The sequence below is a fragment of the Myotis lucifugus genome, unplaced genomic scaffold, assembly GCF_000147115.1.
Source record: "Myotis lucifugus unplaced genomic scaffold, Myoluc2.0 scaffold_113, whole genome shotgun sequence".
NCBI lineage: Eukaryota > Metazoa > Chordata > Mammalia > Chiroptera > Vespertilionidae > Myotis > Myotis lucifugus.
Genome location: NW_005871161.1, coordinates 935,270 through 948,456, shown reverse-complemented (window position 1 = coordinate 948,456; position 13,187 = coordinate 935,270). Strand labels below are relative to the sequence as shown.

The window sequence follows — 13,187 nt, the reverse complement described above, 5'->3', positions numbered from 1 at the left end:
GCATTGTACCTGCGCTATCTTCCTAGGGCAGTGGTTCTCAACCTTCTGGCCCTTTAAATACAGTTCCTCATGTTGTGACCCCCAACCATAAAATTATTTTCGTTGCTACTTCATAACTGTAATGTTGCTACTGTTATGAATCGTAATGTAAATATCTGATATGCAGGATGGTCTTAGGCGACCCCTGTGAAAGGGTCGTTCGACCTCCAAAGGGGTCGCGACCCACAGGTTGAGAACCACTGTCCTAGGGACTGAGGCATTACCCTAAGTAGGGGTTTGAAGGGCTCAGAGGTAGAGTGGAGACATGGAAAGACCCTGGATATTGACCTTGACAGATTCAGCACCGTATCTCGGCGCTGCCGGGCACTAGCTTTCTGATCTGAACACCCATCACGTGGACAGGCCTGGCGAAGAGCAGGCATTAAACCTGCGTGTTCCCCTGGGAATCCTACCCCCAGCACTGTCTTTCTTCTCTGGCCGAGCCTCTGAATTAACGGGCTTTAGCAGTCTTTAGCTCAACAACAAGCACTTAAAATCATCAATCATTTACTAGGAGAGATTTCTACTATTTCAACTCTATGTTAAGTCTCTTCCCATGTAGGTTACTGGCACCTTAAGAACGGGCTAACTGTGTCTTAGAAGCGAGACACAGTTGTTTGGTGGCTTCACAATCTTGAACACATGATTTTTACAAAGTTTCAAAATATAACAAGCCCCAAAGAAAAGGTGCAAACTTTGTACTGGGCAGGAACTGTCTGAATGTTGCAGCAAAGGGACTGAGAGCATTGGCCGAGGAGTCACACTGCTCGGGGTCAGATCCCAGACACCCTACGTCTTTCCTGTTTCTTTAGTTAAATTGCTTAATCTCTGAGCCTCAGTTGCCTAATCTGTAAAGTGGGAACAAGAATAGGACCCGTCTCATCATGCCTGTGAGGACTAACATGGAAAGACTGAGTGCAGGGCCCAGCGGAGGGGGCACTGAATTAATGTGGCCTGCCTCTGTGATGAGGACTTGGACCCCTGTGCCAGTCCTTCACCTCTCTGATCTGTGACCCAGGGCAGATGACTCTCCCTTTTGGTTTCCTTGGGTAGATGGGTGAGACTGAATGACCCTGAGATGCCTTCTAGACCTGAAGCCCCAGGAGCACGGGTCTATGCGTTGTGGGTAAGAGGCCCTCCTTATGGGGTGGGGCCCAAGGGCAGGGGGAGGGGAGTTGCAGAAAATGGGGAGCTGAGGTGCCAGCAGCACCATGGAGGCCCTTGTATAGCCAGGCTGTAAAGCACTGCGCTGGCCTCCTAATCTCATCAGGAGTCAGGCCGTTACATTTCGGTTACAAATGAATGCACTTAAAAGCATGGGTGAAAGGGTGTAGGGTGTACTGAGCCCCGCTCCCAGTGAAAAGCAAGCGTCAGACAAGGAAAAGAGACTCGGCCCCAGCTCTGGTGCTTCCAGTCTGGATCCGATCTCCAGGGTCTGGCCAACCCTCCCAAATGGGCACAGATGCCACCCTCAGAACTCTGAGGGCACGCACAGCCTTCCCAGGGCTATTCTTAGGAGCCGGTGGTTCCTGGATATTGGCTGCTTCAATGCTGCTAATTTTGCAAAAGAGCCACTGAAGAGGTCTGGTCAGTCAGGGGCGCCTAGGCCCTTCCTCTGAGACCCCTACAGCTTCCGGGCCAAGATGGAGCCCTTCGCCCACTAGACCTGGCAGTTTCCAGATTAATGGAGTCGATGGGACAGTTACTAAAAAACCAGAGGGCCAGAGGGACGGCTGGAGGGCTCAATTTTGTATTTGCCAAGGAAGTATGAAAAACCTATCAACAAACCAAAATAACAACCCAACCACCATTGACTACACCAGCACTTTATTTTTTTTAATAAAAAAGATATTCCTAGAATAAAGGAAAGTTATTTGCACTAAATTAAATTAACATTATAAAAGCTCACTATATTGCTGTATTTGTGTGTGTGTGTGTGTGTGTGTGTGTGTGTGTGTGTGTGTGTATCTGATTCCTGAACAATGTGAGACTTAGGGGCACTGACCACCCACACAGTCAAAAATCCACATAAACTTTTGACTCCCCAAAACCTAACTGCCTACAGCCATCCCTTGGTAACTGCAGGGCATTGGTTCCGGCACCCCTGGAGAGACCAAAATGCTCAAGTCAGCCTTCCACATGCACACTCTTTCATGCATATAATATGTGGGAGCCTGTCTCCTTATCTGTCAATTTGCAGACATATTTTTCTGATCAATTTCTATGAGCTGTCAGGTGACTTGACAGTAATAGGCAAGCAACTTCCTCTTATCCGAAATTGCTTTGTAAAGTTCAGATTAAGGAAGCCAGGTTGCTTTGAAAAGAGATATTGAAGAGGAAAAATAAAGTAGGGCGAGGGTCTTCTTGCAGATTTTCTTGAGTTAGTCTTAATATAATCCTTTTCCTCCCATCTCGATGGCTTTGATATGATAAAAATCTTGGGAAATCCAGAGGATGTATGAAACCATTTGTGTAGATAAAACTTAGGAAATCTATACACCCAATTATCAAAGACGGTTCTATGGTTGGGCAGGGCTAGGACGACAGGGATGTGTACTTCCTGTGTTGTCTATATCTTTGGCGTTTAAATTTTTTTTTTTTTTAAATATATTCTATTGATTTTTTACAGAGAGGAAGGGAGAGAGACAGAGAGTTAGAAACATCGATGAGAGAGAGACATCGATCAGCTGCCTCCTGCACATCTCCTACTGGGGATGTGCCCGCAACCCAGATACATGCCCCCGACCGGAATCGAACCTGGGACCTTTCAGTCCGCAGGCCGACGCTCTATCCACTGAGCCAAACCGGTTTTGGCTGGCGTTTAAATTTTATATAAGGAACAGCATTGCTTTTGTAATCAGAGAAAAAAATCAATAAAAAATAAAAAGAGAGAAGATTCTTGGAACAAAAACATTGGTGCAGTTAATGCACTTAAAATAGTTGTGTTAGAGAACATGACGTTATCTCGTTGTGATTACAGAAATAACAGATGACTATATAGTCCAAGTAACAATGAGACTGTGGTAAGTCCCTCGCGCAGCCCCTGGCCCTCAGGCCCACCACCACTGGGGACCTGGTCTCCTTCCCCTCCTCCGAGGCTGCTGTGTTTTCACAGATACATTTCCATGATCATGTGTGACTAGTTTTCATGCTCTTAGCCATAGATTTATCAGTCCATGTCTATAGATCTGAGACATGTTTTTTTTCATGCAGCAAATATCTTGAAATTCTTTCGATGTTAGTACAGAAGCAGCTCTCTCCTTGATTTTAATCTGTGGATTAGCTTTCCATTGGGTTCGATTTGTTTTTTATAATAGCAGTTTAGGTTCTTCCAGTTTTGTCAGTCATTTTAAGAAAAGAAACAAATATTTGGTAATACGCAGTTACAATCGGCCCGAGTTTACACGTTTCCCGCACTCCACCGCAAATCTATATGAACCGAGTTAAAGACGGCTCCTGCGGAGTACGCGCAATTCACGCGAGCCGACTTAACTCGTTTCCCCCACTCCAAGTGTTAATCTGTGGATTAGCTTTCCATTGGGTTCGATTTGTTTTTTATAATAGCAGTTTAGGTTCTTCCAGTTTTGTCAGTCATTTTAAGAAAAGTTTAAGCTGTATTGAGGTCAGTCATGTTAACAAATAAGTATGTTTTTCGCTTTACAATTTTAAAGACTTCCTAATGACATACATATTCTTCATTCCTAATTTGGATGGGGAGGGGCAGGTAGGAACTACTTTATTTTACAAAAAGATCAAAGACCAAAAGTGACAGAGACCAAACCCCCTAAAATGGGAGTTTTCCAAAGGGTCCAGGGTCACAGTGCTCTGTTCTGAGCAGCCCTAACCACGGGGAGCCCGAGGAACTCGATCACGCTAAGAGGCTCTCTAACAGGAGGCTGTGAGGTTTCCCCTGCATTTTATAATGCAGTGAGTAAGCAGGTACAGCGTGTGCCATTTGCATGGGAGGTGGGTTCTCTCTGATGTGCAGCATAAGGGAAATCTAAAGCAAAGACCCGTGGCCAGGAGAGAAAGGTCATTACAAAGGCACAGGATTTTGGTGCTAAAGGATGCTCAAGGGGCGAGTTGTGAGGTAAATGCACTTACAGTGGGGTTTCTCCTTCCCGAGTGGACTTGTTTTCCCTGGCAGAGGCTATTAAACTTTCCCACGAGGTCTCCTAGGGCAGCAGGTACTGATGCACCCGGGGCGGGGGGACTAGGCATTGCTGAGCGCTAACGGGCACGGAGTCCTTATTTGGAGCAGCCTGTGTGTGAATGAGCATCTCAGTTTTGTGTCATTTGTCCTTCATCACACCTTTGATAGGAAACTGAGATGCAGAGAGGGGATTTGCACAAGGAATATTCAAGTCCGGCCTCACTCGAACCCTTCAAGCTATCCTGCAGAGGCAGCAACCCATCTCTGAGGTCTCCCGTTCCACCCCCTAAAATGCCTGATCCTTTAGTAAAGTAAGGTAGTTCCTATCTGCCCCTCCCTATCCAAATTAGTCATGAAGAATATGTGTATTACCAGGGAGGCTCCTGGCCTTGGTCTGGATCCCAGATGCACCACCTACCGGTGATTCTGGGCAGATTATTTGACTTCTTTGAGCCTCAGTCACTTGTTCTGTTAAATGGGAATAATAAAGACACTGCCTTGTAGGTTTGTTGTGAGAACTAAGTTAGGTAAGCCAGGGAAAACACTCATCACAATGCATTAAAAAGGGCATTTTATGCATATTTAACAATCTTATCAAATTAATAGTAACTTCACTCCATCATCTATTTGTGCTTAATTTGATAGGTATTTTCCCTTTAAAATCTTCCAATAAGAGTAACACCCCAGAAGGTGGACTACAGAATCTTGTGCCCAGTGGGGAGCACTGGCCATGTACCTTCCTTTGCTCCCCTTCCCCTACCGTGTGGACAGGAGCCAGGACAAAAAGCCCAGGCACCGAGACAAACTCCACATTCCCTCCGATGTCACACCATGCCCTCAAGCTCATCTCTCACTGCATCGCCCTTGCCCTTCACGCTCTAACAATCTTGAGCTCCTTCTAGCTCCCACGCCAGTAGCACAGTGTTGCATTTTCACACTCCCCTGCCTTTGCCCCATGGCTCAGCCTAGAAGGCACCTCCTCCTCTCATCTGATGCCAGCAAAGCTCTTCCTCTTTCTCAAGCCCCAGTGTTGGCAATCTCTGTGTGCTGCCGGATCGCCAACACCATCACCCCCAGACCCACCCAGCATCTGGCTGGGCTTCCCTTCGTCCCCCACCCTGTGCCTGTCATTGCTCGCACCGCACTGTCCTGCAGTCATTACGGGCTGGTCCGTCTCCCTTACCAGACTCAGAGCTCCCTGAGGGCAGGGACTGGCGTTGCCTTCCCAGAGTCCTGCACGTTCCCTGGCACGTGGTACGTTGTCAATAAATGTTGGTTGAACAACTTGCATTAACTGTTACTTAACCCTTTCCCTGAGTCAGCGGCGTCTATTGTGACACTAAAAATTAACCTTGGTCACATTTGTTGGTCCTCACGGGAGGGTCCTGTCTATCCATCTTAGCGTCTCTGAGCAGAAATATTCACGACCATAATATGAAGTAGAACGATTTATGTGTAACACACCAGCCCCCACTGATGCAACAATCAAAAGGTGGTATATATTCTTCCCCACCTCCCAGTTCCCAGCCCTTCAGTAAACCCAGCTCTGGTATTAGGAGAGACCTCAGTGCCCACCTCCTCTGCTGCCCAGTTAGTGCCCTGGTTAACATTGTCCGGGAGCTGCAGGCTCCTCTGCGGGTTGTTGGCGGATCCCCGCCTGTCTGGGTAGCGCACCTCACCCCTTTCCCTCGGGCAATGCCGAATCTCTTCTGGTTTCTGAGTAGCTAGCATCTTTATTTTTATTCTCCCAGCTGACATTCCCTATCTTCTTCACCTCGGTAATTGATATATAATTTAAATACAGTAACAGTCACCCTTCCCCTAAGTGTGAAGAGCCCTGCTCACATATACAGCACCCACATCAACCCCAAATCACCGCACCCCATGCTGCCCTGCAGTCAGTCCACACCCTCCACGTGGCAACCACTCAGCTCGTCTCTGACCCTGTAATTTTGACTTTTCTAGAATGGCTTATGTGAGGAATCATAAAATGTTTAGCCTTTTGCATCTGGCTTCTTTTTTTACTTTATTTTTTAATTGAATTTATTGGGGTGATATCATTAATAAAATGATATAGATTTCAGGGGTACGTCATCTGTATCTTGGGTTGGCTTCTTTCGCTTGGCATATTGCATTGGAAACTCAGTGATGTTCTGACATGTATCAGAGGCTTGCTCCATTTCATTGCTGAATAGTGATCTCTTATGTTGTTCTCTAATTTTTAAGACTCAGCCTAAGTGCCACTTTCTCCTGGAAATCTCTGATCCAAGGGTTCTGTGTCACCTTTGCAGTCCCGGGTCACCCGGATGTACCTTTACACACATCACATCATGCATTGCTTTCCTCTTTATGTAGCCCCAGCTGGACTTAGCTCTGGGAAGGGAAGGCGTGTGCTTTAGTCATTCCCATACTCCCAGCACAGAGCCCCCCACGCATCACCCCTAGAGGTGCTCAGATTCCAGTATGAATGGCTCTCTGTTGGGGCGAGGCAGCCAAAACAGGACATTTTCAGTGCCCGGAGAATGCACTCCCTCGATGTGGTTTCATGGAACTCCCACCAGCCTGTGAAACTGGCCGTGATGCACACCCTTTACCAAGAAGGACAAAGTAACTCACCCTCCGTCACTCAAGTGGCTTTAAGACCAGGAATCTGTGTTTCGATGGCAAATGGTCATCTCTTTTAACCTGTTTTCTATTTGAGCTCTGATCAGCTAACTGAAAATAAAGGTGGTGTCTCTTTGGCTAACACAGCAAAGCTCTTAAGTAAGGTCAAACACAGTGGGGCCCAGTGGACCACTGTTTCTCGAGAAGAGGCGAATTCAGTCCTATGGCCGGGTCGGCTGGGGAACTGCAGGCAGCCACCTCCGCACGAACCAGGGCAGCTGGGTGGCACCTGGCCACTCCGGGGGACATGATGCTGGAGTGGAAGCAGATCAAAAGGACTTGGTTTGATTGTCACTCAACCAGCTGTCTCTCCACTGGGAAGATTCATCTGTCAAACCTCCCATCCGAGACCTGTCAGTAACTAACACTGATCCCCAGAATGTGTGAGGATCAGGGGGCCACGCCCAGGGGCAGGATGCAGAACAGTAATGACATTGGCGGTGAAGGCTGAGTCCTCCCCTCATTCACATGCAGTCCTCACTCCCGCCAAAGGTGAGCAGGGAATTAAATTCAACTCACGTGGGCCAGTCGATCGAATCGGGCAAAGAGCTCGTTGAGCATCCTGACCAGCTCCTGGGCGGACAAGGTCGTGGAGAGGTTGGTAAATCCTTTAACATCTGCAAAAAGAATACTAGACAACAGGGAAGGGGTGGGGTGGGGGTGGGGGTGGGGAGAAAGCGCATTAAGATTTTAAATCATCCAGGACACACACCAACATCAGCAGAGAAGTCAGTCGTGGTCTGGGATGTTCGCTCTCCCTGCCGTAGTTAGCAGACATCCCAGCTGAGACAGTGCACCCAGGGGTTCAGGAAGGACGAGGGGGCACCTGCATCTGTGCAGTGCACCTGCTCCCCGCCATAGCTTTCTTTCCCGTTGCTACTTCTTAAAATCCTGCTTGTCCTTCAAGATTCCATCATATGTTAAGACTCATGACCTGTCTTCTGAGTTGAATCAACAGACATGATCAGCGTCAGGACCTCCTTCCTCAGAGTGAGGTCCCGGCCACCACCGGCCTCTCGTAGGCTCTGGTTAGACATGCAGACTCTCGGGCCCCACCCAGACCCGCTGGGTCACACTGGGACATAACCAGAGCCTCAGGTGGTTCTTGTGCGCGAGGTCAAGTCCGAGAAGCGCTGGCTTGAGGCACACGCGTGCACTAAGAGTGAGTTGAAGGAAAGACCAGAAGCAGAAGCCGGGCCCTGGCTCTCACTGCCTTGCTCATTCTGCTGCCCCCACGTGCTGGGCTCAAGGTGAGGCCTTTTGTTTCTAAGTATAAATTTGTAACCTTCCAAGATATTCATCTTGGAATATACTGACGGGACCGTATTAATTTCCAACTCTAATTTGGTTATATAAGTTGTTTATTTGGCTAAAAATAAGTGATGTTACCTAACAGTCGCTCTGCAAATAGAGTCTTCAAGGAGGCTTTAGCAGAAGCCACTAGAATCATTAGGAACACTGTGCAGATTCGTCTTCCTAGCTGTGTGTTCCAGGGAAACGCATCTAATCCCTCGGAGCTTCCACTTTCTTGACAATAGTGCAATGATTAAAGCTACTCTGCAGGGCTACTGTCAGAACATAACCGATAAATCACGCCACGGTCCTCAATAAGTAGAGGACACATAACAGCTGTGGGAAGTTTTGGGGACCAGTGAGGGTTTAATAGGTTGCCACACAGACAGGCCTCGAGAGGCAACCAATTTTCTGGGCTCATTCAATTTCATTTTGCTTGTCCATGGAACTCTAGTCTGCAGGGCAAACGTGGCGAGTGCGCACGCTGGCAGGCCTGGCGGGAAATAAACAGCCCAAAGCGGGTGGACTGAGAATGTGCAAACCACGTGACAGGGGCTGGGCTGGAGGAAACGGGGGAGAGAGGCCTGGCAGAGAAACTACTGTCCACCAAATCCACGCCGCCCTGCCCTAGCAAAGACTGCCGAGCCAGGGACTCTGTGCCACTCTGGTAGCTGGGTGGAGCCATGCCATCAGGGCTCATCAGTGGCATCTGAGCAGAAGTGATCCTTGTCATTTCTCGGCCAAGGTGGTCAAGAAACGGGTGGGCCTTTTCTGCTCTTCCCCCTCCAAGAGCTGAATGCCAGGGGTTGGCACAGCTATAACGTGCGGGGGCCTCTATGCCTGAATCAGCCACCCACCAGGAATATTAGCAGTGGACAGTTGAGTGAGTAGAGTCTATGGAGTTTCAATGATCAAAACTGGGAGGTTCTGTGTTAGAGTGCACAGCAGGGCCTAACTAACACGGGAAGTGTCTTACATGTACGGGGCGGGGGAGGAGACAGGAAAGGGATAGAATTGGGCAGATGAGGCTGGAAGCCGAAAAGGCTTCCAGTACAAAGCCCAGTGCCGGGATCTCGTTGCAGACATCTCAGCTGTGTATGGACGAAATCAACTGGAGTCTAAATGCTTGGACCCTTTCAGACAGCTCATGCTTTGGATTAGGAAGCAAACCCAGAGAGACGAAAGGATGCAGCCAATGTCTTGTAGGGGCCGTGGCTCACAGACAGTCTTCCGAATGAGAGCCTGGTCCGCAGGCTCCCCGTCCCCTGGGGCCCACGGATGTCCCCAGGCGTGGCGTGGTGCCTCCTGTGTACCCTGCTGATGGGAGCGATGAACCGGGTGGGTGGCCATGAGGAGAGGGACAGATTTAGAAATGATTTCAGAGATGCTCCCTACTCCGCAGCGGGTGTGCTCCGGGGGCTGGGAACGGGCGGAGCAGCCGGTCTGACTTTGTTCTCAGATACAGGCCAAGGACGGCCCTCCTCCGCCTTCTCCATCTCTGGTCTTATTTTAGCACCCGCAGCCTTGCCGTGGGCTGCAGAGGCCCACCACCCCCGGATGAGTTCATCTGCCCAGGACCCGTGGGAGCTGCCTCAGGGAAGGGCTGGGAGAGGCCCTGTGCGCAGTGGGGTCTCTAGGTTCTTCTCCCCTCACAAAGGGCTCCTTTGCCGCAAGCCCAGGCCACTGAGAAATGTGGGCAGTAAACTCAATTTTGATGAGTGTGTTGTGAACTCAGGAAAGGGTCTCGGAACATCAGACCTCAGTTCAGTGGTTTGAAATAAATGGGTGGATGGAGGGGGTGGAAATAACTTCCGTTATTCTAGACAGAGGGCAGCACTGAAATTGATTAGTGCAGAGAGAAAGCCAAAGGTGCTGTTTCTTGAACTTGAGGGTCCCCAGTCTGTGGGTATGGGTGAGCTGCCTTGCGTATTTTCACCATTTTTTTCTTAACTAATTAAGGTTAGTTTCCCCCCATCTTTTTCTCCATGGTGACAGATACTCTCATAATGTGTCATATATTGATATTTTCCCTCTTTTACATTAATAGATAATGCACATCTTTTCTATCCAGGTCTCGGCATAGCTATCGACCCCCGGTCTTGTGCTGCCCCCTCTGCCTGGTTTCCTGTCCTCTTCACTTGGCTGACTCAGTTCTGAGGCAAATAAGAACCATCTCTTTTGAAAGGGTTCTCTACCCACCTGCACCCTCCACCTCTCGCCGCCTCCTCTCCCACCACAGGGCTTCCTCGCCTCATGCTCCCTTGGCACCCTTGCTTACTGTAATAATAGAGCCCACACTGTATCGTAATTATAGGTACTGCCCGGAACCGGTTGTTCTAGAATTGGTAATGACGAGTCCCATGATCTGTGGGACCGATTCCCAGATCTGGGGTGCGTGTACCTCTCACCGGAGCTGCCGTATGACGAGGGACCCTTTACAGACTCAAGCGTCTAAGGCAGGGTCGCTCCACTCTTGAATGTGACCCAGGGGACCACCTCTACAGGCTCTCCTGCCACAGGGAGGCGTGAGAACCACGCTCTCTGCTGGCTTTGCTTCGGAATGAGTGCAGGGCAGCCAGAGGCGCTGGTGTGTGGGAAATGTTCCTCCTCCTCCCCTACAAGGCGGGAAGCAAGGGACTGAGAAGGCAGACTGGCATTTTCACTTCCCCCTACGTCTGGGAAATTTCCGCCCTATGGCATTTGGTGGGAAGGCAATGCAGTTGTGCTGTCCAAGTTGAACATGCCAGCCATTTGCTTCCCAGTCTCTTCTTGCCAGTGACGGGGCTCTGCCAGTGGGCCACACCAGCCCCAGGTTTTAACTTGACCTGCAAAGAGGCAGGCGGGGGGAGGGTAAGGAGTGGGCAAAGGCAGCCATATCCAGATCCTGGGGCACTGAGGCACTGCGGAGGTGACAGCTGTGTGAGGACAGGGAATGAACTCTTTGGAAACAGTGGAAGCGGGTCCTCACTGGCCTTGTGCTCCGCTGTGCTTCTGGCTTTATTCCAGATTGTTCCTGAGACCACCTCTCTGTCCCTCCCCAATTTTTCTGGAGCCGCCATGTAGCCATTCAGGAACTTCTTTTAAATCAGCCAAGGTTGGGTTCTTTTTTGTTTGCCACTAGAAACCACGTCTGAAACAATGTGCAATATGCCCAGTGCTCTACTGTATGCTCATTCCTGTCCTGTGCTTTCTTTAGACCTTTACTCACTGCAGGGTATATAGAAACTGCCCATTTTATGGAAAAAGATCCTGAGACTCACATCTGTAATCCTCCAAGCTCACACATGAGGGAGAGGTGGAATTGGGATTCTAAAGCTGCTCTGCCTCAGTAAGGAGTCCACCCTCTGGTTTTCAGTGAACAGCGTGTTGTCCAGGGCAGTACTGGGCTCAGAGGGCACTGATGGGTGGGTGGATGAGTACGTGGATGGGTGGATGAGTGCATGGATGGGTGGATGAGTGCATGGATGGGTGAATGGATTGATGGGTGGGTGGATGGATGGGTGTATGGATGGATGGGTGGGTGGATGGATGGATGGATGGGTGGATGGGTGAGTGGATAGATGGATGGATGGATGCATGGTTGGCCAAAAATACATTTTCAAAAAGGAAAAAAAAGCTGTAGCCTGTATTCGTATTGTTTTAAAGACACTTGTGAGGAATATAAGGAGCAGACCTGCTGATCACCCTGAGGTCCCCAGATGTTTCTGGGGTTAGTTTGCTAACCCCAGGGCAGCAGGCCCGCTGCAGGGGAGCCAAGCAGCACATCAGCAAGCAGATGTGACTGCATTTCCCTGACATTCTTCTCGAGCCTCTGTTTGGAAATGTAGAACTCTCTGATGGGTAATGACTAGTTAATGAATTAATCAACCAATGAAAAATGGCATGACATCCAGGCAGACGGAAGTCACGGCAGCGAGATGAGAGCAGCCCAGCGCAGGGAGCGCATGGCGCACGGGTGGGGCGTCGCCTTTCTCACCTGACGTTCTCGTAGCGATGGATGTAGATCCGATGGAACTGGTGCTGCAGGTGCTCATCTTCCACGTTGGTCATGTCGTTGATCATCTCCAGGACGACAAAGCGGGGCAGCACGGACAGCACGAGCCGCTCCTGGGACAAAGCAACACAGAGGGACAGTCTTGTTAGGCTGGCCACCGAGGCTCAGAGGGGTGGGCGGACGGCAGGGAAGCCATGGGCTGAATTCCCTGAGGAATTGTTCATCTCATCCCATTTACGAACATGACTAATATCTAGGGACTGTTTGCTGTTTGCCAGGCACTGTGCTGGGTGTTGGGTGTGCAGTGATGAGCCACATGGATGGAGGTCCTACCCCTGTGGAGCTTACATCTCAAAAGGGATACAGACATTAAATATTCCACATTTATCACAGAGTATGAGGGTTGATGACAACCGATACCTACGAGTTGGGAATGAGCCAGCCGGTGCAGTGCAGGGAGCAGAGAGCTCCAGGAAAAGGAAGCAGCAAGTGCAATGTCCTGAGGCAAAAGAGAGCAGCGGTGTGGCTGGAGGGTCGTGATGGAGGGTGTGGTGACAAGCAAGGGGTTGGAGGTGGAGACAGATCTTGCAGGCATGTGTAAGGTCTATAGCATTCAATTCCAACGACCACTGGAAGCCACTAAGTGGAACTAAGCAGAGGAGGGACAAAGAGGTTTGCATTTTAAAAGACCTCCTGGCTGTGGTTTGGAGAATGAAGGTGGGGAGGGAGCCAAGGGTAGAGGCAGAGAGGCCCTTTGGGGAAGCGCCTGCAGTGGCCCAGGTGAGGGTGATGTGGGATGATGTCTGTAGGTTTGGTACCCAACTGAGACGGCAGGAGAGAAAGACGGCATCCCATGGTGGTGGCGGGTGCGGAGTTTGGTTGGAGGAGTGTGCTGCATTTATTGAAATAGGGGACCTATGAGAGAAGCCGGGCTAGGAGGCACCAACTCTTTATCAGGAGGAGAGGAAATGAGACACACACAGCCTGAATGAAAGTGGTTGCCTAATGCTCTTCTGCAGTAATATATGCTTCACTGTGATCAAC

The 13,187-nt window shown here is 49.7% G+C and overlaps 1 protein-coding gene across 3 annotated transcripts in view; it reads right to left on the bottom strand.

Annotated features, from left to right (window-relative positions):
• Positions 1-13,187, bottom strand: part of ADCY8 (adenylate cyclase 8) — a 132,125-nt gene that overhangs the window by 72,640 nt on the left and 46,298 nt on the right. For all 3 annotated transcript variants that reach the window (XM_006093291.3, XM_006093292.3, XM_014459675.2), the window contains exons 3-4: positions 12,126-12,256; positions 7,376-7,487 (exon numbers count right to left, since the gene is read on the bottom strand). In XM_006093291.3, coding sequence (XP_006093353.3) covers positions 7,376-7,487; positions 12,126-12,256 — 243 coding nt within the window. The remainder of the gene's footprint in view (positions 1-7,375; positions 7,488-12,125; positions 12,257-13,187) is intronic.